Below are 22,090 nucleotides of genomic sequence, written 5' to 3'. Positions count from 1 at the left end.
TCAACTTGGAATAGACTAAAGAAGACATTACTGGTGATGAAGGACTTAGATGCTAGAAAATCAGGCTCAAAGACTTTCAAGCCACTTCCTAGTGTGATGCCACATTCCTTCCTACGCTCTACTGGGGAAGGCAGGTCTGCCCTGCCCACGGTGGCAGGGAAATACCCAGGCATGGAAGTGGCCTGACAGGACTCGGGTCACTGTCATATTTTCCACTCTCCACGAGGTCCGGCACGTTCCAATTCGGTAGGCAGGTCGACCCCGGGCCGGGAGTCTGCAGCTGAGCCAGGCATGGGTGGCGGCCCTGACGGTAGGAGAGGTGTGTAGGAAAAGAGGTGGCGACAATGTGCGTCACCAGAGGCCAGGGATCAGGTCCCTCGGGTGGGCCCCTGACCCGCTAGGTGACCGAGGGGGAGCCGACTCAGTCTCTGGGCCGAGGTGTGGAGCCCGCGGCTACTTTCAGCTCCAGCGGCTCCCGGCCTTCCTCGCTCCTTTCTCGCCGGCCCTTGCCAGGTAGGCCTGCCCTGGCTGCTCCCCAGTGAGCTGGTGTTTGGGGTTTCAGTTTAGACAGCCAGGTGCGGGCGGATCCTGAGGCCGCAGGAGCGTAGGGGAGGCTGCGCGCGACGCGGGCGGGGATGGGGTCCCACGTCCGGGCCCCAGGCCGCGGGATGCGCTGGCGGGGCGCCCTGGCCTCGCGGGGGCTCGGGACGCGAGCCTGCTTCGCTGTCAGGTGGCAGAAGGGGCTCCCACCGGGTCCGCACCGCCGCCGCCCACTCCCCGCCCATCCCCCTCCGCGGAGGGGCGAGCTCCCCGCCCTGGATCCTAAAGGCCGGGCGCCCAGAGGAAGGACACAGGGGAAGGGCAGTCCTTGAGGAAACGTGGGGGCAAAGACCGAGGGCTCCCCAGGAGGAAGGGACGGTCAGCGACCTGGGCGGTTGTCTTTGAGACTCCGAAGTCGCCCAAGCAGACGCCTGGGGCCGGGTCGGCAGCGCCCTCCCCTCCCACCCTCTTCTCCCTTCCTTGCAGCCGGGTTTGGGGATGTGGTCCTTGCTGTTCTGCGGGTTGTCCATCGCCCTTCCACTGTCTGTCAGAGCAGGTACGTTCCGTGTGTCCTCCGTTCCCAGAGACCGCCCTTGTCCACAGGCTCCTGGCCCCTCAAGGGGAGCCCCCAGTGCGAACCCCGAGGATCGCGCCAGCAGGAGCGCGGCTCCTTACTCTCCGCAGACCGCCAGGCGGAGTCCCGCGGAAGAGGAAAAGGCGACTGCTGGGATGCTCAGCCCTGAATGTCGCCTTGGAGCTTGGAGGTGACTTCGGGGAGGGGAGGGAGTTAGGCAAATTGCAAGTGAAGACTGGAGTAAAAATGCTCAAATGGAGTTACTACTGCCTATTTTATATGATAAAGGGTTATTTTATGACACAAGGTGAAAGCAAGGAAATCATCAATAGAACAAATCTCTTCTAAGAAATTTGGTGGAAGTGAACTTTAAAAGTGAAACAATTTTTTTAAAAACAATCGTTTTGGGATGAAATACCTTTTACTCAAGACAGAGTAAAATAACTGGGTGGCAGAGCAGAAACAGAAAAGACAAGAAGGGCTCCTTTACTCTGTGGGGGAAGGATGAAAAGAATTATGGGTCGTAGACTATAAGGGAAAGAGGGAAATCATTCCTAATGGGGAAGACTTGTGAGGAGGGAATGGAGCAAATTATGGATGCATTTGAATAATTTATGGATACATTTGAATAACTTGGAATTATACTTTATAATCAGCAGGCTATTTTTGAGAAATTTCCAGACTCAAGAAACTCCCAAATAAAATTTCAAATTGGCAGGAAAATTGAAGTGGCATTTTAAAAAAACGAATAGTAAATAAAACCAAAGTTTTCTTACATGGTTGTTTTGTTTTTCTTTCCCTAGATGGATGCAAGGACATTTTTACGAGAATTGAAATGCCTTCAGCAAATCAGCCTTTTGCTTTTAATTGTACATTCCCTCCAGTAACATCTGGGGAAGTCAGTATAACTTGGTATAAAAATTCTAGCAAAATCCCAGTGTCCAAAAGCACACAGTTGAGAATTCACCAGGACGAGACTTGGATTTTGTTTCTCCCTATAGCACTGGGGGACTCAGGAATCTACCAATGTGTTATAAAGTAAGTTCCTCATTTAAAATAGAACTAACTCGTGTGTGTATGCATAAATTCTTTTAGGAAAATTCTTAATGAACATAGAAAACTCATTGAGAAGAAATATGTTGTATGTTTTTATAATTGTTACAAGAAGATTTCCAATGAACACATTTTTAAACAGAACAGATTTGTAAATCATTTTTGGAATCTGATGTGCATCTTTTCCCATGGAAATGGCACCTCAGGCCAGACCCAAGACAAAGTGTGTTTGTTTCAATATTATTGTTGCCACCTTCCTTCCTTCCTACCCTCCTTCCTTCCTTCCTTCCTTCCTTCCTCTTTCCTTCCTTCCCTCCTTTCCCCCCTTCCTTCCTTCCCCCTCCCCCTTTTTTTTTTGGACAGACTCTCGCTTTGTCACCCCAGGCTGGAGTGCAGTGGAGCAATGTGAGCTCACTGCATCCTCTGCCTCCCCGGTTCAACCGATTCTCCTGCCTCAACCCCCTGAGTAGCTGGGACTATAGGCGCACTACCACGCCTGGCTAATTTTTGTATTTTTAGTAGAGGCGAGGTTTCACCATGTTAGCCAGGATGGTCTCGATCTCCTGACCTCGTGATCCGCCTGCCTCGGCCTCCCGAAGTGCTGGGATTACAAGTGTGATCCACCACCTCCGGCCGCTGCCATCTTTCTTGAAATGCCAAAAGTTTTTGTGGGAAGTGGCACATCCAGATAGGAATAAGCCTCCTATGCGCCCTTTTCATGAGGAATCTGATTAAGGCAGGGAGTAAGCATCAAGTATGTTCCTGACCTCAGTGGAGAACCTGTGCTAAGAAATACGAGTGAGTAACATAGGCCTGGTGGTGACTGTGGTCAACTGGAGAGCATGTGCCCCTCAAAGGTAGCTGTCTATTCAGGGCAAGCCCATCTTCTCACTTTTCAAGGGAATCTGGAAATTGGAATTTGTGTGTGCAACTTTTATAATTTGTAAAACATTGTAAGGCGTGAATAAAACACATCTGTAGACCAAATTTAGCCTGAGGGCCACAACTTCGTGATTCTCCCAGGCTAGCTTGCACGACCTTAACAAATTACTTGATCTCTCTGAGGCTTGGCTTTTTCTGTAAAATGGAAGTAATGCTGGCTGATAGGGTTGAGGTGAAAGTTAACTGAGACCATGTGTAAAATAGGTACTCCATTCTCTGTCTCTTGTTTTTACTCTGCAGTATTTGCTGGCCCCTTTCTGTGTCCCAGTGTGGCCCGTGGGACGCCCCACTCCGATTCCTGCCAGATTCCTCATTTCTATACGCCAGACAGACTAAATGCACAACATTGAGTAGTTCACAAGTGGAAGTGGTCGTTAGCTCTGCTTGGCTCTCTTCCACAGATTTAGTCACTAATAAACCGCTCAGGGCATGTGGAAGTCTGCTTTCTTATTTTAGTCTAGGCTGTGAATTATTAACTAGACTTGAAGCTTGTACATCACACAAATGAATCTGGATGCTAGATTTAAAATATTTAAATCTGGGTGCTGTGAAATGAGGAAAAATATTCTTTAATAGAAATTAGACAAAATTATTATCTGTCATGAAAGAAAATGAACATGAATTCTCCAAGATTTTTATTAATAACATTCAGATAGAATATATGTTTAGTAAACTGTATATTTTTACCTTTTGCTTTGAAATAATTTTAAATTTACATAAATTTTGCAAGAATAGTATCAAGAACTTCTTTCTGCCCTTTATCTAGATTCCTCATTTTTAAGAATATATCTTTAAATTAATCTTTTAATTTTCACCATATATGATATAAATTATAAACAATATTTTTCTCCTAAACCATTTCAGTTGTATGCATCATACCCTCTTAGCCCTTAACATTTCAATATATGTTTCCTATCAACAGAGTATATTTCCCATTTCCTTTCAATGTATATTTATTCATTTACATAATCACTGTATAGTTATCAAATTCAGGAAACATCACCATCATATAATACCTTAATCTGTAATCTATATTCTGATTTTGTCAATAGTCTCATTGAAGACCTTTATAATTTTTCTCTTTCTTTCCAGTACAGTTACCAATCTAGGATCATTCATCGAATTTGGTTGCCATGAATATTTAATTTCTTTTAATCTGGAACGTTTCCTTAGCCTTTTGGTTTTTATGGTACTGACATTTTTAAGGCAGTTGTTTTGTATTATCTCCTTCATTGAGGTTTGTCAGGCATTTCTTCATGATTAGGTTCAGGCTGTGCCATTTTGGCTGGAATGCTAGGTGAGTGCTTTTTGTCCTCTTCAGAATATTACTCAGAGGCACGTGGCGCCCACTTGCCCCTAGATGGTGATGTTCTTTTTCATCACTTGGGTAAGGTGTTGTCCAGTTTCTCCACTGTATGAAAACCATTTGTCCTATTGTGATGAATAATTTGTATGGTGCTTTGTTAGAGGCAGAGGGTTTGCACAGTACTATGGAAATGATTGGAAAACATTCGAAAATGAGCTGAATTATTTTATTTTGTGATTTTTTAAAGAGTTTATGAGGTCTCAATCTGTCTTACAGGGGTAGAGACAGCTGTCATAGAATACATGTAAACCTAACTGTTATTGAAAAACATTGGTGTGACACTTCTGTAAGTGGTTTGCCGAATTTATCAGATGAGTACAGGCAAATATTACATGTTGGAAAAGATGATAGTCTCACATGTCACCTGCACTTCCCAGAGAGTTGTATTTTGGATTCCACAATGTGGTATAAGGTAAAAAACTTATTTTCTTATTGACATGTTTCCTCGTTTTCTTTAAAACCCACTGTTTGTTATAGGTTAAGTTGTATTTTTAAGGCAGAATTGTTCAAGAAATTTGTGTGCCTAAGATAGTTAGTTAGTAGTCATTGATAATGTTACCTTCCTAATTACTTGTTTATAAAAAAATTTTAGTGATTATAACTTTGTAATATTTTATTATTTGAATCCACCCTCTTCCTCCAGTTCTTATTCTTATTTTTCGGGCTATCCTTGGCTATTCTTGATTTTCTAACATTAATTATGTTTGTTTAAATGCATACTACATGGGCATGGTTCAATAATCACAAATTATAAACGGTCCCCCCCTTGAAAACCTCTTTCCTGCTACTGTTCCATATTTGCTCTAGGCTCCTCACACCTTCCTCAACATGTGGCTATCATGATCAGTGTCTGTGATTATTCTTGTATAATGCTATACTAGCAAATGGAAATATATAGTCTAGGTCTTCCTAGCCCTTCCTTTTTTATGCTCATCTTTCTGCACTTTGTGTTTTCATCTTCCAAGTTTCTCTTTTCTGGATGATCCTAGCATATGTTGACATAGAAGGTAACCCTTGGCATGGAAGAGCACAAGCTAGTTATTTGAGATCGGAATTAGTTTTTCCTGCTTGTTAACACTTGCCAGTGCACCCCTCTGGGTCATGAGTTTTCTTTATGGGAAGGTTTTCATCTATTGATTCAATTTCTTTAGTGGCGAAAGGATTATGCAAATTTCCTACTTTTTCTTGAGTGAGTTTGGTAAGATTTCATGTCTTAGGAAGTTTCCCATTTCGTTAAAAGTTTCATATATTCTGGAAAATTGTTTAGCAGGCCTTCTCTTTTAATGTCTGCTTCTGCAGACGTTAAAACCTTCAAGTATGGTTCACCTTTAGTTATTATTCATTCTCTCTTTCTTACACACACACACACACACACACACACACACTCTTACTTGATAAGTTTCATCAGAGACTTGTCAGTTCTATTACTCTTTTCAAAAGCTAACTTTTGGCTTTATTGATCCTTTCTGTTACGTGTTGCATGTTCATTTAGGTTGTTCAGTTTCCTTTCACAAGAAATGTAGAAGTGAATGTCCTTATACCTGTCTGTTAAGGCACATTTGCCAGTGCATGCATTTCTCTGACATATGATTACTAGCCCTAGAATTGCTCATTTGTAGGGCATGCCGATGAATAAAATATTCAACTTTGTTGATGTTGCACAAATTGCTTTACAGAATTTTGTATTAGTTTATACTTTTGCCAGGAGTATTTTGTTTTATTTTATTTTATGACAGGGTCTCACTCAGTTGCCCAGGCTGGAGTGCAGTGGTGTGATCATGACTCACTGCAGCCTAACTCCTGAGCTCAAGTGGGAGCCCAACTGATTTTTTAAATTGTGGTGACAGAATCTTGCTATGATGTCCAGGCTGATCTTGAACTCCTGGCCTCAAGTAATCCTCCTGCCTTGGCCTCCTAAAGTGGTGGGATTATAAGCATGAACTGCCATGCCTGGCTCACCAGGAGTATTCTAGATTTCCTAAAACCTTGTGTCAAACTTCATATTATAAGACTTTCATTTTTAAAATCAATTTGGTGGGTATAAAATATACCTATTTGTTATTTTATTTTGCTTTTCCTTAATTATTAGTGAGATTGACCAATTTTTTCATATGTTTATTGGCCATTTCTGGATCCTCTTCTGAACTGACTGCTCATATTTCCTTGTGACTTACAGGAGATTTTATATCTTTATATATCTTGGGTATCACTGTTTGGAACACATTAAAAAAAACTTTTTAATTGAAGTAAAACATATACATATAAAATGCAGAAATCATAAGTGGACAAGCTTGATGGATTATCAGAAAACAAACATACATTTTAATTATTTTTCCCCATGAAGTTCAAGAAAGAAAACAGTGCTAGCTCCTCTGAAGGCCTGCCTCTTCCATCTTGCAAAACTATGCCTACCTAGTCACCCCAAATAACCACTTTCCGGATTAATACTATCATAGATTAGATTTGCCAGTTTTCAAATTTTGTTTAATTTGAATAAAATCATATGTAATATTTATGTCTAGTTTATTTGGCTCAAGAGCAAACCAGTGGAATTATCCATGCTGTTGCATGTGGCTATATTTCATTCATTTTCATTGCTGTACAGTATACTGTTTCATCATTATTGTTGTTAGCCTTTTGAGTCATTTCCAATTTCTGGGTCTTAGAAACAAAGCTGTATGAACACTTTTCTCACTTATGAATGCAATTTTATAGGGCATATTGCATGAGAGTGAAATAGTTGGGCCATAAGAGTATGTAGAAAATGCCAAAACATTTTCCATATTGATGTGCCAATTTACAGTTCCAGCAGCAGTGTATAAGAGTTGTTTATGCTCCTATGTCTGACAACACATGGTACTATTAGTCTTTTAAATTTTTGCTGTTTGGATAAATAAGTAATTGTGTTTCATTTCAGCTTTAATAACAAATGATAATGCTGATATTCTTTAAATTTTTTTTCTTGGCCCTTGGGTGTGTGTGTGTGTGTGTGTGTGTGTGTGTGTGTAATTTTTTTGAGTACTTGCTGGTGAACTTTTTTTTTTTTTGAGACAGAGTCTTGCTCTGTCACCCAGGCTGGAGGGCAGTGATGCAATCAGAGTTCACTGTAACCTTGAACCCCTGAGTTCAAGTGACCCTTCTGCCTCAGCCTCCTGAGTGCCTACAGGATACCTTGTCCAGGAGATACCATTTTTTTTTTCTGTGAAAAGCCAAATAATAAATATTTTAGGCATTGTAGGCCAGATGGTCTCTGTTTCAACTACTCAACTCTGCTTTAATGGCACAAAACCAGTTGTAGACAATATAGAAATGAAGGAGTGTGGTTGTGTTTAAATAACATTTTATTTACAAAAACAGATGGTGAGCCTCATTTGGCCCATGGGTGGTTTGCTAACCTTGTCTTGTCTATTTCTCATTGATTTGTAGTAGTTCTTTATGTATCTAGATATCAGTAATTGTTACAATGTGTTCTTCTAAGCAATGGCTAGCCTTTCTATTCTGGTAATGAGGTCTCAACTTCTTAGTTTTAATGCAGTCTAATGTATCGATTTTCCTTTGTGATTGGTACTTTCTGTGACTTAAGAATCTTTTCCTACCCCAAGGTAAAAAGATATTTTCCTACATTTTCTTCTAGAAGTTTCATTATTTTTCTTTTTCCACTGAATTTTAATGTAGTGTAGTGTTGGTAGGGTCAAGTGGAATTTTTTTTCTGTATGGACTTAATAGTTTATCTGTTCTTTTCACATTGCTTTGCATGCCACCTCTGACTTAAAGCAAATTGCTCTTTGTGTGTAGATCTGTTTTGGAACGTCTGTAGTGTTTCCTTCTATTTCTTTTCTCTCTTTTTATTTTTTTGAGACAGAGTCTCAAAAAAATACAGGGCAGTGGCATGGTCTTGGCTCACTGCAACCTCTGCCTCCTGGGTTCAAGCAATTCTCCTGCCTCAGCCTCCAGAGTAATTGGGATTACACATGCCGGCCACCACATCTGGCTAATTTTTTGGATTTTTAGTAGAGACAGGGTTTCACCATTTTGGCCAGGCTGGTGTCAAACTCCTGACCTCAAATGATCCACCTGCCTTGGCCTCCCAAAGTACTGGGATTACAGGCGTGAGCCACTGCACCTGGCCCTTATCCTTTCTAATTATTATGGCATTAGGTAACTCTTGCAAGTTTTGTGTAAGTTCTCTGCTTTTTTCCTTTTCTGAAATGTTGCCTTGGCTATTCTAACTTCTGTTTATGCAGCACTTGGAGAGGGACTCAAGAGTTATGACTAGCAATCCTAAGAGATTCGATCCTATGGGTCTTTTAAAAATTCAGATGTTCAGCCTCACCCTCTACTAACTGAAGCAGATCACACATGGGTGGGGCTCAGATGCCTTTATTTTTAAAACAACCCTTGGGCTTGTGAAGGTAGGTGAAATCTGGGGGCCAGCAGTGTTAAGCAGGAGAGATCATCTGATACTGTACTACCTGCTCAGATTTGGTGACTCAGGTACGGCTGTTTTTGTCACGACCTTGTGCTCAGTCCTGGAATCACTCTTTGGGCCTCAATGTTGTCATCTGTAAAACCAGAGGGTTGGAATCAATTCTGCAAGTATTTGGAGTCTGTGATCTTCCTGGTCCTGTGCCAAGCGCTGTCATATGTCTTCAAAGAAGTTACAGTTTATCAGAGGAAGCAGACAAATAAACTAAGAATTTTATTACAGCATGAGAAGAACATAAAGAAAGCAAAATTAGAGTAGACCCTGGAATGTCTGTGGCTATGCTTCCTGGAAAAGGTGCCTTTGAACTGTGCTTAATTAGCCTGGTGGATATGGGAAAGGTCAGTAATTACAGGGAAGCAGCAAGTGCAAAGGCATTGAGTTAGAAAGAGAATGGTGTTTGGGGGCGTTGGTTAGAGTTTAGGGTACGTGTAGAAAGATGGTGCTAGAAAATAAAGACCATTTATGCCAATCTAAAGAATTTTGGCAGTGAATCCTACCATCAGGAGAATGGCACGAGCAAATTCACATTTGAGAAAAGTCCTTTTGTAGGTACCAGTGAATACATGCGAAGGGCTTGAGGATGGTAGCATGCTGATCATTTGGACTATCCTAGAAATCAAGTTAAGAGTGGGGTTCATTTCAGAAAGTTATAAAGTAGAACTGATAAAATAAGAGAAAAGGAGGGGGAGAGGAGGTGGGAGAACTCATATCTGAGGGCCTCTATTTTTTTCTAATTGTAAGAAGACATTACGGCGAAAATTTAAAAGAGTAATGTAAGTAAATAGATGGTGACACAAAGAATTTCTAAGGTGAAGACATTGAATTTATAGTGGTACCAAGATGCCCGTTTATGTGATTATCTCCTATAGTGCTCTGCTCATCTGGCTGGAAGCATGTAGCAGAGAGATGAAGGGATCCATTAGAATGGGGGCTTTGCAGGTGAAGATGCTGGAAGGACTGAGGGCTACAGAGTTGAGGTACTGGAAGGGAAGTGATTGAAGTGATGGACACATGAGTCCAGGATGGACAGGAAAGGAAATGATAGCTGAACCAGCCTAGAACTTAGAAGAAAATAGAGAGGTCAGGTCGGCTAATCCAAGTTAAGATAGAAAAGTGAGTTGAATGGATCAAAAGTTCAGGTGGAAAATTGTGATGCCCACAGTGAGTAGACATTCACCATCCATGGTGAGGCCTTTTGTCTTGTAGAGGCCTTAAAGCTAAAAAGTCACAAGAACGAAACAACCAAACCACCTTACATTTTACTGAGTCACTTACTGCTAAGGCTCTGGATGGAATTCCATGTCTCCAGCTGGCTTCACTGAAAGGTGAAGGTAAGGATGGTGCATCTTCCTGGCTTTTCTACTGGAAATCACGGCCCTGGAGACATGGAAATTTCTCCAGCAGTATTGAAGTGCCTAGTCTCCAGTTTTGTGGGAGCTGAGTCTTCTGGTTTATTTGTCAGGGTGGCTCTTCCTGATGTGGCATGGCTTGACACACTGGAGTTGCGTAAGTGGCACCCCTGGTCTCTGAATTGCACGTGGTATCAATTCCCCACTTTCAGGGTTGTGGTAGAGATCGCAGGTCTCAGGGAAAGCTACTTCTGCAGTGTGGTTCTGGCCTCGATGCCCCTTCCTAAGCACCTTCACAGATTTTGCAAAGCATCTAGTATCTTGTCTTGCATTCTTTTCCGCATGTAATACAGAATGGTTTTTGTTTGCTAAATCCAGACAGAGGTATATGACCTCATGGCTCTGTTTCAAAGATTAAATGACCTAATCTATCCATGAAACATTTAGTTCAACATGAGTACATAATGAGTACCTAAAAAATAAATATTGGAGATTATTATTTAGTTAAAGGAATGAGTGAGCTGGAATAGGGAATCAATCAGAAAGTAGTATATTTAATTTTAATAATTTGGAGACAGGGGTTCTGGTTAATGGCAAATCCCTATGGCAAATCCTGGCTTATGTATGGGAGGATTGAAAACTGAGAGAAGTCTCTAGGAAGTCTTCGAAACTGAAGAGCTGACAAAGGACAAGTTTTGGGTATTAAGACATCTGTGTATACCTGGAAAAGCAGTAATGTCTCCAATTTGGTTTTTGTTTCAATCCCAAATTACTCTTCAGCACAGCAGTTTTGGGCCCCTATCACTGCTCAATCTGAACTTGCTAAAGTTACTTCGGGCTCTCCAGTTGCTAAATTAACATTCATTTTCAGCCAGATTGTGGCATTCAGCACTGCTGGGCACTCCCATCAGCCGGGAACTCCCTTCTCATTTCTTTATAAGACTTACTGATTCTCTGTCTCTGCTTATCATTTTTGTTTCTGGCGCTTCCTTTGTAATCATCACTGAGTTCTTTTCCTCTATATGTGGGTCGTATGATTTGGGGTTCCCCATGGTTTCAGCCGTGGTCACCTTCTATGCTCACTTTGCTTACATTCAAGTGGATGATTTATAGAACCATCCATTTGGCTCTGTATTCTCCATATGGCTCCCAATTCTCTTCCACTTTGAGCCTTCTTCCAAACTCCAGATTCTTTTGTCCAGCAGTCTAATATATGTTCTCCTTAGACCCTCCCATCCCTACTGCTCACCCAATGCACCGTGGTTAGAGCTATTTTTTAATCTTACCCCAAATAGGATAATTTTTTTCCCATTTCTTTGCATTCCTTCTTCTACCTAATAACACCTTTGCATACCTAAGTCCTGCTCCCTCTGTGTATTCCAAAATTGTCACTAAATTTTGTGGATTGAAATTGCTTAAAATCATTGTTTTTTGTTTTGTACCTGCTATCCCTACTGCCCTGCCTTTGTTTAGGTTCCATTTGGCCTCAGTTTATGGAACTAAAGTCTAAATTGCTTATATTTAGATTTTATTTAAAAATATTAGATTTTATTTAAATCTAAAGGGTCTTTAGCATTGCACTGTTTTAATCCTTTACTACATGGCAACTGAAGGATCTCTCCCAAAAGAAAATCTGATTATCTTATTCTCTTGCTCAGAAAGCTTCTGATGCTCAACTCCTCTTCAAAGATTTATATGACAGGGCTCCTGACTGCCTCACCAGTTTTATCTCCATCACGCTTCTGTACCCACTGCATCTTAGCAAGAATTCTCAGGCTATTTTATGTCTCTGAAATATTGTACCTGCTGGGTCAGGAGTTTTCTTCATGATGCCTGGAATATATAAGGTATTCAAATGTGGACTCTATTGTTCTTAATATTTTAATCTTAAATCTTGTTAGTGAGACATTACCCTAAAGATTTTGAATTTAAATCCAAGCTTGTTTCAAATTTAAACTTTGAAATAATGTTCCAGTGGATCAGAATAGAGGCAGTCCAACTTACAGCAAAGTGACGGAATGGCCCTCAGCTGTCAAGGCTGAACTTTAAGATGATTAAAATAGTCACATCTTGAAAGAAAGAATGAATCAATCAGAAGGAGATGTAGGTGATGGGGAGGAAGGCAGCAAATCACACTGCCATGTGTGTACCTATGCAACAATCTTGCATGTTCTTCACATGTATCCCAAAACCTAAAATGCAATTTAAAAAAAAAAAAGAGAGAGAACTGCTCGACCATGGAAGCACAGAAAGGGAGGCCCAGAGACTGTGCCTAGCCAGGGACTATCCAGGGAGGACTGTCCAGGGAAGAGGTTTATGAAGTCCAAGGACTAAACATTGTGCTTTGTTTGGGCTGAGTGCATGGCTTATGCCTGTAATCCTAGCACTTGGGGAGTCTAAGGTGGGCAGATTCTTTCAGCCCAGGTGTTTGAGACCAGCCTGGGCATCATGGTGAAACCCCGTCTCCATTAAAAAAACAAAATAGGGCATGGTGGCAAATACCTGTAGTCCCAGCTACTCAAGAGGCTGGAGTAGGAGAATCCCCTGAGCAAGAACCTGTCTCAGGAAAAAAAAGTGCCTGTCTGTATCCTAAGGAAGACATCACAATATCAGAGTCAGATGCATTCACACATCTAACGCTGATTAGTAATTCCCATTTCGTTTGATAAGCAGTTGTCAGAATTGGTTTCCAATGCCAGGTATTTACAGGGAAATAATGTAAGCCTTCTAGGAAGTAACATTTCACATTACAAATGAACATTAATTATAATGTTTATAATAATTAATGTGGCATTAATTATTTATTACATCCTGCTGGGTGGCTCTATTCATGCTGCTCCAAGGGTGGAGAACGAAGTGTGACTCTGAACTGCCTAGGTGAGGAGAGAGCTTCACACTTGGGCAGTTAAATATTTATTCAATTAGGGGTTTGCATGTTGATTTTATCTTTTAGACTGTGCACTTCCCGAGGAGAGGGACTGCATCTTAGTGCTACATGGCCAGGTCCGTCACAGTGCAAGCAAACTGCAGGAACTCAAACGTTTGAATGAACAAATGGACTCAATTAGCTAGGCAGTCACTCTGTGGAGTGTAGCTTCTTGAAGGACAGGGAACATGTTTGGGAAAATTCAGAAGTGGGCCCAAGGAATGAAAGAAGTGATTATTAACATGAGAGTGTAAGCCTAGGACAGGACAGAGGAATGGTGAGGCTTGCCTTCTGGGTGTCTGCAAGCATTCCTGAGACTCACTAGTCTTCTGGTTGGTTGGGTGTGAGGTTGTTGCCTTGTTCATGGGGGAGGCATGGGGAGTGTGAGAAGTGATGTGACATCTGCCCTCCATAAACTTGGCCAGCATCCTTTGGTCACGGTTCAGCCCTTCAAATTGGATATTGGTGAAAAACTATTTTGGATTTCTATAAAGTCCAATGCTTGATAAATGCAGAAAGTGTAATTGGTACCGCAATGCAGTGGGAGCAGTCACCATTCACCTGGGTTTCCAGTAAAGGGACTTGGGCCATTAAGTGGTAGTCTGCTGGGAGACATCGGTCCCTGAAGGTGGAGGACGTTCATATCCTTTTGCCAAAAACTTACCCAGGCTCAGTTTTCCTTTGTGAAGTCTTCCTCCCAACTCACATAGGCCATTCTTCCCTCAACTCCTGCTAAACTTAATGTTTGTATAACTCACTTTAGCCTGTAAAATATTCTTTGTCAAATCTGTGTACATCTATATACACACACTTGAACATGTATATATATACACACACATATATATACACATTATAAACAAACTGGGCAAGTAATTCTGCTGTGTTTATCTATCCATCTATCTATCATTAATCTATCATCTATCTATTTTTCTATTTACTCACTTTGCTAGCTATCTGTGGTCTTCCAGTTAGATTGTAGATTACCCTAATTCTAGGGATCACACAGGTTTCTAAGAATTCATTGAATTGAATTTTGTTTTTATTTGTATTAGGACTGTAACGAGATTAAAGGGGAGCGGTTCACTCATTTGGAAACCAAGCTTTTTGTGAGCAACGTCTCGCCAGAGGACAGAGGGAACTATGTGTGTCAGACCATACTGTTACACTCGGGGAAGAAGTACAAGGTTTCAAATAGCATCACTGTGAGCACCAGTAAGTATGCTCATGCATGCCTGTTGCCTTGTCTTCTCTTGGCTTTGTGCGAACTGGCTTCCAGCTTTGGACTTTGGGTAGGAGTGATTCTAGGTCTTGATTTTCCTGAAGGCTAGCAGAGTCTCAGACCTGCCACTGTTAGAATCAGAAGCTGGGAGGAGTGAGGCAGAAGGACATGAGCAGCTTAGTCCCCTCATCTGAACAACAGAACGCTCAAAACTCTTGGTTGATTTGTGAGAATTAAATGAGATCATGCACATAGACTAGCTTCTGGAGTGCCTGATGAAACACAGGTATTTAGAAACTGGTAGATGTGATGAACGTGACTCTCATTTCAGCCGAGGTCTCCCCTGCCTTGAGTGCTGCAGAGCTCAGAGTTCTGGATATGGTCCTGGGATATCCTGCTGTGCATGGGACCTGTGTTCTCAGGCCAGAGCAGCCAGCTCTCTTGAACATAAGCCCTGGAGGTTTGAAAGTAGAGCCTTAGGGGAAGAAAATCCCTAAAAGTAATTTAGTTCAAACCACTAATTTAATTTAATTTTTAAAATTTTCAATTTGCGTGGGTACATAATAGGTGTATATATTTATGTGGTACATGAAATGTTTTGAATACAGGCATGCAATGTGTAATAATCACATCATGGAGAACGGGGTATCCATCCTCTCAAGCATTTATCCTTTGATTTACAAATAATTCAATTACCCTCTTTAAGTTATTTAAAAATGTACCATTAAGTTATTATTGACTATAATCACCCTATTGTGCTATCAAATAGTAGGTCTTATTCATTCTATATTTTGTACCCATTAACCATCCCCACTTCTCCCCTCATTCCCCCTACTACACTTCCCAGCCTCTGGTAACCCTAGTTCTACTCTCTGTGTCCATGAGTTCAATTGTTTTGATTTTTAGAACCCAAAAATACGTGAGAACATATGATGTTTGTCTTTCTGTGCCTGGCTTATTTTTTTTAACATAATGATCCAGTCCTATCCATGTAGTTGCAAATGGCAGGATCTCATTCTTTCTCACGACTGAACAGTGCTCCCTTGTGTATATGTACCACATTGTTTTTATCTATCCATCTGTTAATGGACACTTAAGTTGCTTCCAAATCTTCGCCATTGTAAACAGTGCTGCAACAAACATCGGACTGCAGTTATCGCTTCAATACACCGATTTCCTTTCTTTTGGGTTTATACCCAGCAGTGGGATTGCTGGATCATATGGTTGCTCAATTTTCAGTTTTTTGAGGAACCTTCCAACTCTTCTCATAGTGGTTATACTAATTTACATTCCCACTGACAGGGTACAGGGCTTCTCTTTTCTCCACATCCTCAGCAACATTTGTTATTGCCTGTCTTTTGGACATAAGCTGCCTTAACTGGGTTGAGATGATCTCATTGTAGTTTTGATTCCTACTTCTCTGCTGACCAGTGATGTAGAGCACCTTTTCTTATGCCTGTTTGCCATTTGTATGTCTTCTTTTGAGAAATGTCTATTCAGATCTTTTACCCATTTTTTGATCAGATTGTGTTTTTTTTTCTATAGAGTTGATTGAGCTCCTTATAACATTCTGCTTATTAATCCCTATGGGTGGTTTGCAAATATTTTCTCCTCCTCTGTGGGTTGCCTTTTTGCTTTGTTGATTCTTTCCTTTGCTGTGCAGAAGCTTTTTAACTTGATGTGATCCCATTTGTCCATTTTGTGCTTATGTAGTATTGCTTAAGAAATTTTTTGCCCAGACCAAATAGTGCAGATTAAGTCAGATGTTTCTTTGTTGATTTTCTGTCTGGAAGATCTGTCCAGTGCTGAAAGTGGAATTTTGAAGTCTCCAGCTTTTATTGTATTGGAGCCTGTCTCTCTCTTTAGCTCTAATAATGTTTGCTTTTAAATCTGGGTGCTTCAGTGTTGGGTGTTATGTCCTCTTGCTGAATTGACCTTTTTATCTTTATACAGTGACTTTGTCTTTTTTTTTTTTAATAGTTTTTGTCTTGAAATCTATTTTCTCTAATTATAGCTACTCTTGCTCTTTTTTGTTTTCAATTGGCACGGAATATCTTTTTCCATCCCTTTATTTTCAGTCTATATGTGTCTTTATAGGTGAAGTGTGGAAACAATCAATGGGTTTTATTTTTTTATTCATTCAGCCATTCTATGTCTCTTTATTGGAGGGTTTAGTCCATTTACATTTAATGTTATTATTGGTAGATAAGAACTTACTCCTGCCATTTGTTTTCTGCTTGTTTTGTGGTCTTCTCTTCCTCCTTTCTTTCCTTCCTGTCTTCTTTTAGTGAAGGTGATTTTGTCTGGTGATATGATTTGGTTTCCTGCTTTTTAGTGTCTCTATTGTATGTTTTCTGGTTTGAGGTTTCCATGAAACTTGAAAATATTATTTTATAACCGATTATTTTAACCTGATAACAACTTAATATTGTTTGCATAAACAAACAAGCAAAAAGAAAGCTTGTAAATATTATTTTATAACCTATTATTTTAACCTGATGACAACTTAATATTGTTTGCATAAACAAACAAGGAAAAATAAAACTAATAAAAATTCTACATTTTAACTTTATCCCTCTACTTTTTAACTTGTTGTTGCTTCTATTTATATCGTTTTGTACTGACCACATCTTGAAAAGTTGTTGTAGTCATTATTTTTAACTGATTCATCATTTAGTTTTTCCACTTAGGATAAGAATAGTTTCACACCACAGTTACAGTGTTAAAATATTCTGTGTTTTTCTATGTATTTATTATAATCCGTGAGTTTTGTACCTTTGGGTGATTACTTATGGCTCATTAATGCCCTTTTCTTTCTGATTGAATTACTCCCTTTAACATTTCTTGTAGGACAGTTTGGTGTTGATGAAATCCTTTATTTTTTGTTTGACTGGGAAAGTCTGTTTCTTCTTCATGCTTGAAGGTTATTTTTGTGGCTATACTATGCTAGGGCAAACGTTTTTAAAATGCGTTATGACACTCTCTCCTGCCCTATAAGGTTTCCACTAAAAAGTCTGCCGCTAGATGTGTTAGAGCTCCATTGTATGCTATTTGTTCCTTTTCTCTTGCTGCTTTTAGAGCTCTTTATTTATCCTTGACCTTTGGGAGTGTGATTATGAAATGCCTTAAGGTAGTCTCCTATGGATTAAGTCTGCTAGGTGTTCTACAGCCTTCTTGTATTTGAGTACTGATATCGTTTTCTAGATTTGGGAAGTTCTGTTATAATCCCTTCAAATAAACTTTCTACTCTTTTCTCTTTCTCTACCTCGTCTTTAAGGCCAATAACTCTTAGATTTTCCCTTTTGAGGCTATTTTATAGATCCTGCATGCATGCTTTATTGTTTTTTATTCTTTTTTATTTCATCTCATTTGGCTGTGTATTTTCAGATAGCCTGTCTTCCAGCCTGCTAATTCTTTCTTCTGCTTGATACATTCCACTATTAAAGGACTCTGATGCATTCTTTAAAATGCCAATTGCATTTTTCCATTTCCAGAATTTCTGCTTGATTTTTAGAAAATTATTTCAATCTCCTTGTTTATCTGATAGAATTCTGAATTACTTTTCTGTGTTACCTTGAATTTCTTTGCCTTTCCTCAACACAGCTATTTCGAATTCTCTGTCTGAAACATCACATATCTCTGTTTCTCCAGGATTGGCCCCTGGTGTCTTACTTAATTCATTTGAGGAGGTCATGTTTTCCTGGATGATGTTGATGCTCGTTGATGTTCTTCAGTGTCTGAGCGTTGAAGAGTTAGGTATCTATTGTAGTCTTCACTGTCTCGGCTTATTTGTACTTGTCCTTCTTGGGAAAGCCTTCCAGATATTCAAAAGGGTTCAAGCGTTTTGATCTAAGCTGTATCTGCTTTAAGGGGCATCCTAAGCCCAGTAATGCTGTGCTTCTTGCAGACTTGTAGAAATACTGCCTTGATGATCATGGACAATATCCGGGAGAATTCTCTTGATACCAGGAAGAGACTGGTTCTTTTTCCTTACTTTCTCCCAAACAAACCAGAGTCTCTCTGTCTTTTCTGAGCCACCTAAAGCTGAGTGTGATGTGACACAAGCACCACTGTGGCCATGACCACTATGACTGCTGGGTCAGACCTAAAACCAGCACAGCACTGGATCTTGCGCAAGGCCTGCTTTACCCTCTCCCTGGCTATTGCTTATGTTTGCTTAGGCCCTGGTGCTGTACAGTCAGCTGGTGCCAAAGCCAGCCAGGCCTGTGTTCCTTCCATCATGGCTGATTGCCACTGGTGAGGTCTCTCAGGCCCTGGGTGGATCCAAAGGTGCCGTCTAGGAGTCAGGGATTAGAGTAAACAAACCTTAGAAGTCTAACAAGTGTTTTTTTTTGTTTTTTTTTTTTGTACTGCAGCTGAGCTGGCAGTGAAACCACAAGATGTAGTTCTTCCCACTCTTCCCTTCCCTTTCCAAAAGCAGAAGAGCCTTGCCATCCATAACCACCGCCACTGCCAGCCACAAGGAGTACTGCCAGACTACCACAGATGTTCCTTTAAAGCCCAACAGCTCTTAAATCAGCTTGTGGTGAATGCTGCCTTGCGTGGGACTCACTCTTTAGGGCAGTGGGCTCCCTTCTGGCTCCAGGCATGTGCAGAAGTGCCATCCAAGATTCAAGTCCTAGAATCAGGGACTTCAAGACCTTGCTTTGTGATCTACCCCCCTGTGGCTGTGCTAGTACCTAAAGTGCAAGACAAACTTTTCCCTCTGCTTTTCTCAAGCAAAAGGAGTTTTGCCATGTAACCCCCCACAGCTGGTAATGTGCTGAGTCTCACCTGAAGCCAGCAAGTTTCAGAGGCTCATGCAAGGCATTCAGTGTAGTACCTGGAAAATTGCTTCTGATTATTCAGGGCACAGGGGCTCTTCAGTCAGCAGGTGGCGGATGCTGCCAGGACTGAACCCCTTCCTTTAAGGCAGCAGGTCCCCTTTGGCCCGTGGTGTGTCTAGAAATGTTGGCTGGAAGGCCTGGAACATGGGCCTCATGACTCTGATCATTGTCCTCTCTTGCTATGGCTGAGCTGGTATCTAAGATGCAAGATGAAGCCCTCTCCACTCTTCCCTCTCCTCTCCTTAAGTGGAGGGAAAGTGCCTCTTTTAGAGCTGCAAGCTGAGAAGGCCAGGGTGATAAAGAGGGGTGATGCCCACACTCCCTTGGCTGCCCTAGATGGGAACACTGAGGTATATTGCATTCCCCACTCCAGTCCATTGTCTCTGGGCAGCACTAGGACTCGCCTAAGGGTTGCAGTCCCTGTGGCCCAGACTGCCTGTCAGGTTTACTTCAAGACCCAGAGCACTTTAGCCTTTGGTAGTAAGATCTATGGGAACTCAAGGGCTGATCACTGGATCAGTATTTCCCCTCTGTCTAGGTCGTTTTAAATGTTCCCTCCATGGGCCGGTGGCAGCTGAGTTTGATCCAGTTTTCCTTTCTGCTCTAACAAGACAGCACCGAGTTCAGTGCCTCACAATTACTGTGTTCTTCTTCCCCCAGCAATCAGCGACACTTAGTACCATGCCGTCACTGTTGAGGATTGGGGAGGGTGGCATTGGTGATTGAGGACTGTTTTTTCTGTCTTGTTAGCGTCATTTTCTTCGATACAGAGTTAAAGCCAGATACTATAAGTGATTTTTGGTTCTGACCAAGGTGTTTTTTCTGTGTAGATAGTTGTTAACTTGATGTTCTTGTAGGGGAGACAATTGGTGAACTCTTCTATTCTGCCATCTTGCTCTACTTTCTCTCCCCAAGCCGTAAATTTTATAGAGGTCCAGGAGGGGAGCAGCTAGTGCTTGACTTACAACCACGGTCGGGACCACGGACCGGTCATAACACGATTTGGTCGTAAGTTGAGTAGGCTATATGTACAGTTGAAATGGTGCACACGGAGATGGTAGTGCTGCCGGAAGCTGGTCCACACTGTCGTACGCCCAGCTGGGCAACGTTTGCGCTGCCAGACGCAGAGCAGTCGTGGCTAGCGATTGTGGTCGTAAAGTCGAATGGTCGTAAGTTGCATAGGTGGTAAGTCGATCAATACCTATTGAAGGTCACAAAGCTGGTTATTGTCAGAAACAGAGCCAGAGCTCTGGCATGCAGTGCCCAGGCCAGCATTGGTTTTTCCAAATACACTGGGCAAGAAGTCAAGGAGTTCCTGCGTGGCGCCTTTCGCTCTTTCTTTAGTAGAAAGTTGTTTTCCATATTTACGCATCTAGATGAGAACTAAAGGCTCGATACTTCTTTGATGTAGACCTTCCTATTTGTCACTAGTTTCCATCACACTTCAGAGTACTTGGGGAGACTGAGCTATTTCTGGATGGTCAGGATCCTTAAGGGGATCTGCTCAGCATGGATGGCTCCCTGCTGCCTTTGCAGGACAGGGCCCTTTACTCTGTACAGTCCAGTGACTCCCTGTCTTCCAGCTGTTCTCCCACAGAGCCCTTCCTTTCTAGTCCTTCCATGTTCTTTGCTGCAACTGCTCATTTGATTTAAATATTTTTGGGTGGTCTTCAATTTTAATTATTCTCACTAAAAGCACAGTAATTAAGAAAATTAATTTTATAAGGTGTTTTGATTTCCATGCATTTGGCTTTTATGCTGACCATTACCTCTCTGATAAAAGCACCTTCCTCATCTTGTTCACAGTTGAATCCCTGGCACCGAGCCCAGTGCCTGGCCTAGACCAGGCACAGATCTATTTATTAACCAAATGATTGACTACTCTAATGAATTAATTTTACATTAGTAACTGAAGGAAAATTTTGAAAGGTGAAATTTATCAGGTAAAGTGAAGAATCCCTTAGGAAGTAGCTGGGTTCAGTAGTCTCTACTTCATGTTCAATAAACATTTATTTATGATTTGTTTTATGCCAGTATTATGGTATGGCCTGATAATTAAAAAATGAAAAGCATTGTTTCTTCTACTGAGAAACTGTCAGCCTGGTGGTGATTGATGAATCTAGAGATTAAATGGATCATTTTAATATCATGTGCTAAGGGTAGAGTCATAGACAGTGTCTGGGGAGCAGGAAAAGAATAAGAAGGAGCCATGAGTGGCAAGCAAATGGTCTGGGAAGGCTTTCCAAGAGGAAAGGAGTTCCCAGGCGAATTTCAAAGAATGAATAGGATTCTTAAAAGTAAAGAATGAGTATGATTCATAAGAGTGAGAAGGGGTCTCTAGGCAGAGAGAACAGAGAGAACATTATAGGACAAAGCATGGAAGTGTTAAGCATTATGTTTATGTTGGATCTAAATGATTTTGTTAGAGCCTATGTAAGTATCTGGTAGGGAGGGTGGGAGCCGAGACCGTGGAGTTGTTAAACAGGGGCAAGGTCCAGGGGGCTGCTTATGCATAGGCTTTACCATGCAGCCACTGAGGGCCTATACAAGTGCACAGTCCTGGGGCTGCATTTGTGCTGGGAGACATCGGTATTGAGATGGATGGAAGTCAGAGGTGAAGAGGGCTTTGCAACTTGGAGACCATTTACGAGGCTAATAAAATATCCAAAAGAGTGCTGATAGTCTCAACTTGGGAGAAGGCCATGGGGGATTTCTTCTTAAAGCAATCGTTTAAGAACTCTTTGCTGAGTACTGAACAAAGCTAGGTTCTGTGCCAGGCAGAGAGAAC

The 22,090-nt window shown here is 41.4% G+C and overlaps 1 protein-coding gene across 4 annotated transcripts in view; it reads left to right on the top strand.

Moving 5' to 3' along the window:
* Positions 1 to 229: 229 nt before the first annotated feature.
* The window catches only part of IL1RL2 (interleukin 1 receptor like 2), a 48,633-nt gene continuing 26,772 nt past the window's right edge, over positions 230 to 22,090 (top strand). Inside the window, exons 1-5 of one of the 4 annotated variants that reach the window (XM_037745476.1) lie at positions 230 to 246; positions 1,144 to 1,304; positions 1,918 to 2,152; positions 4,692 to 4,887; positions 14,289 to 14,448. In XM_037745476.1, the coding sequence (XP_037601404.1) occupies positions 1,950 to 2,152; positions 4,692 to 4,887; positions 14,289 to 14,448 (559 nt within the window). In that variant the 5' untranslated portion in view covers positions 230 to 246; positions 1,144 to 1,304; positions 1,918 to 1,949. Of the gene's footprint in view, positions 247 to 426; positions 514 to 1,026; positions 1,097 to 1,143; positions 1,305 to 1,917; positions 2,153 to 4,691; positions 4,888 to 14,288; positions 14,449 to 22,090 lie in introns of those variants that run through there. The other 3 variants (XM_017547859.2, XM_037745474.1, XM_037745475.1) reach the window with 3 other exon arrangements.

This window comes from Cebus imitator, unplaced genomic scaffold, assembly GCF_001604975.1.
Source record: "Cebus imitator isolate Cc_AM_T3 unplaced genomic scaffold, Cebus_imitator-1.0 Scaffold202, whole genome shotgun sequence".
In the NCBI taxonomy this organism is placed as follows: domain Eukaryota; kingdom Metazoa; phylum Chordata; class Mammalia; order Primates; family Cebidae; genus Cebus; species Cebus imitator.
This window is presented reverse-complemented; position numbering and strand designations above follow the sequence as displayed.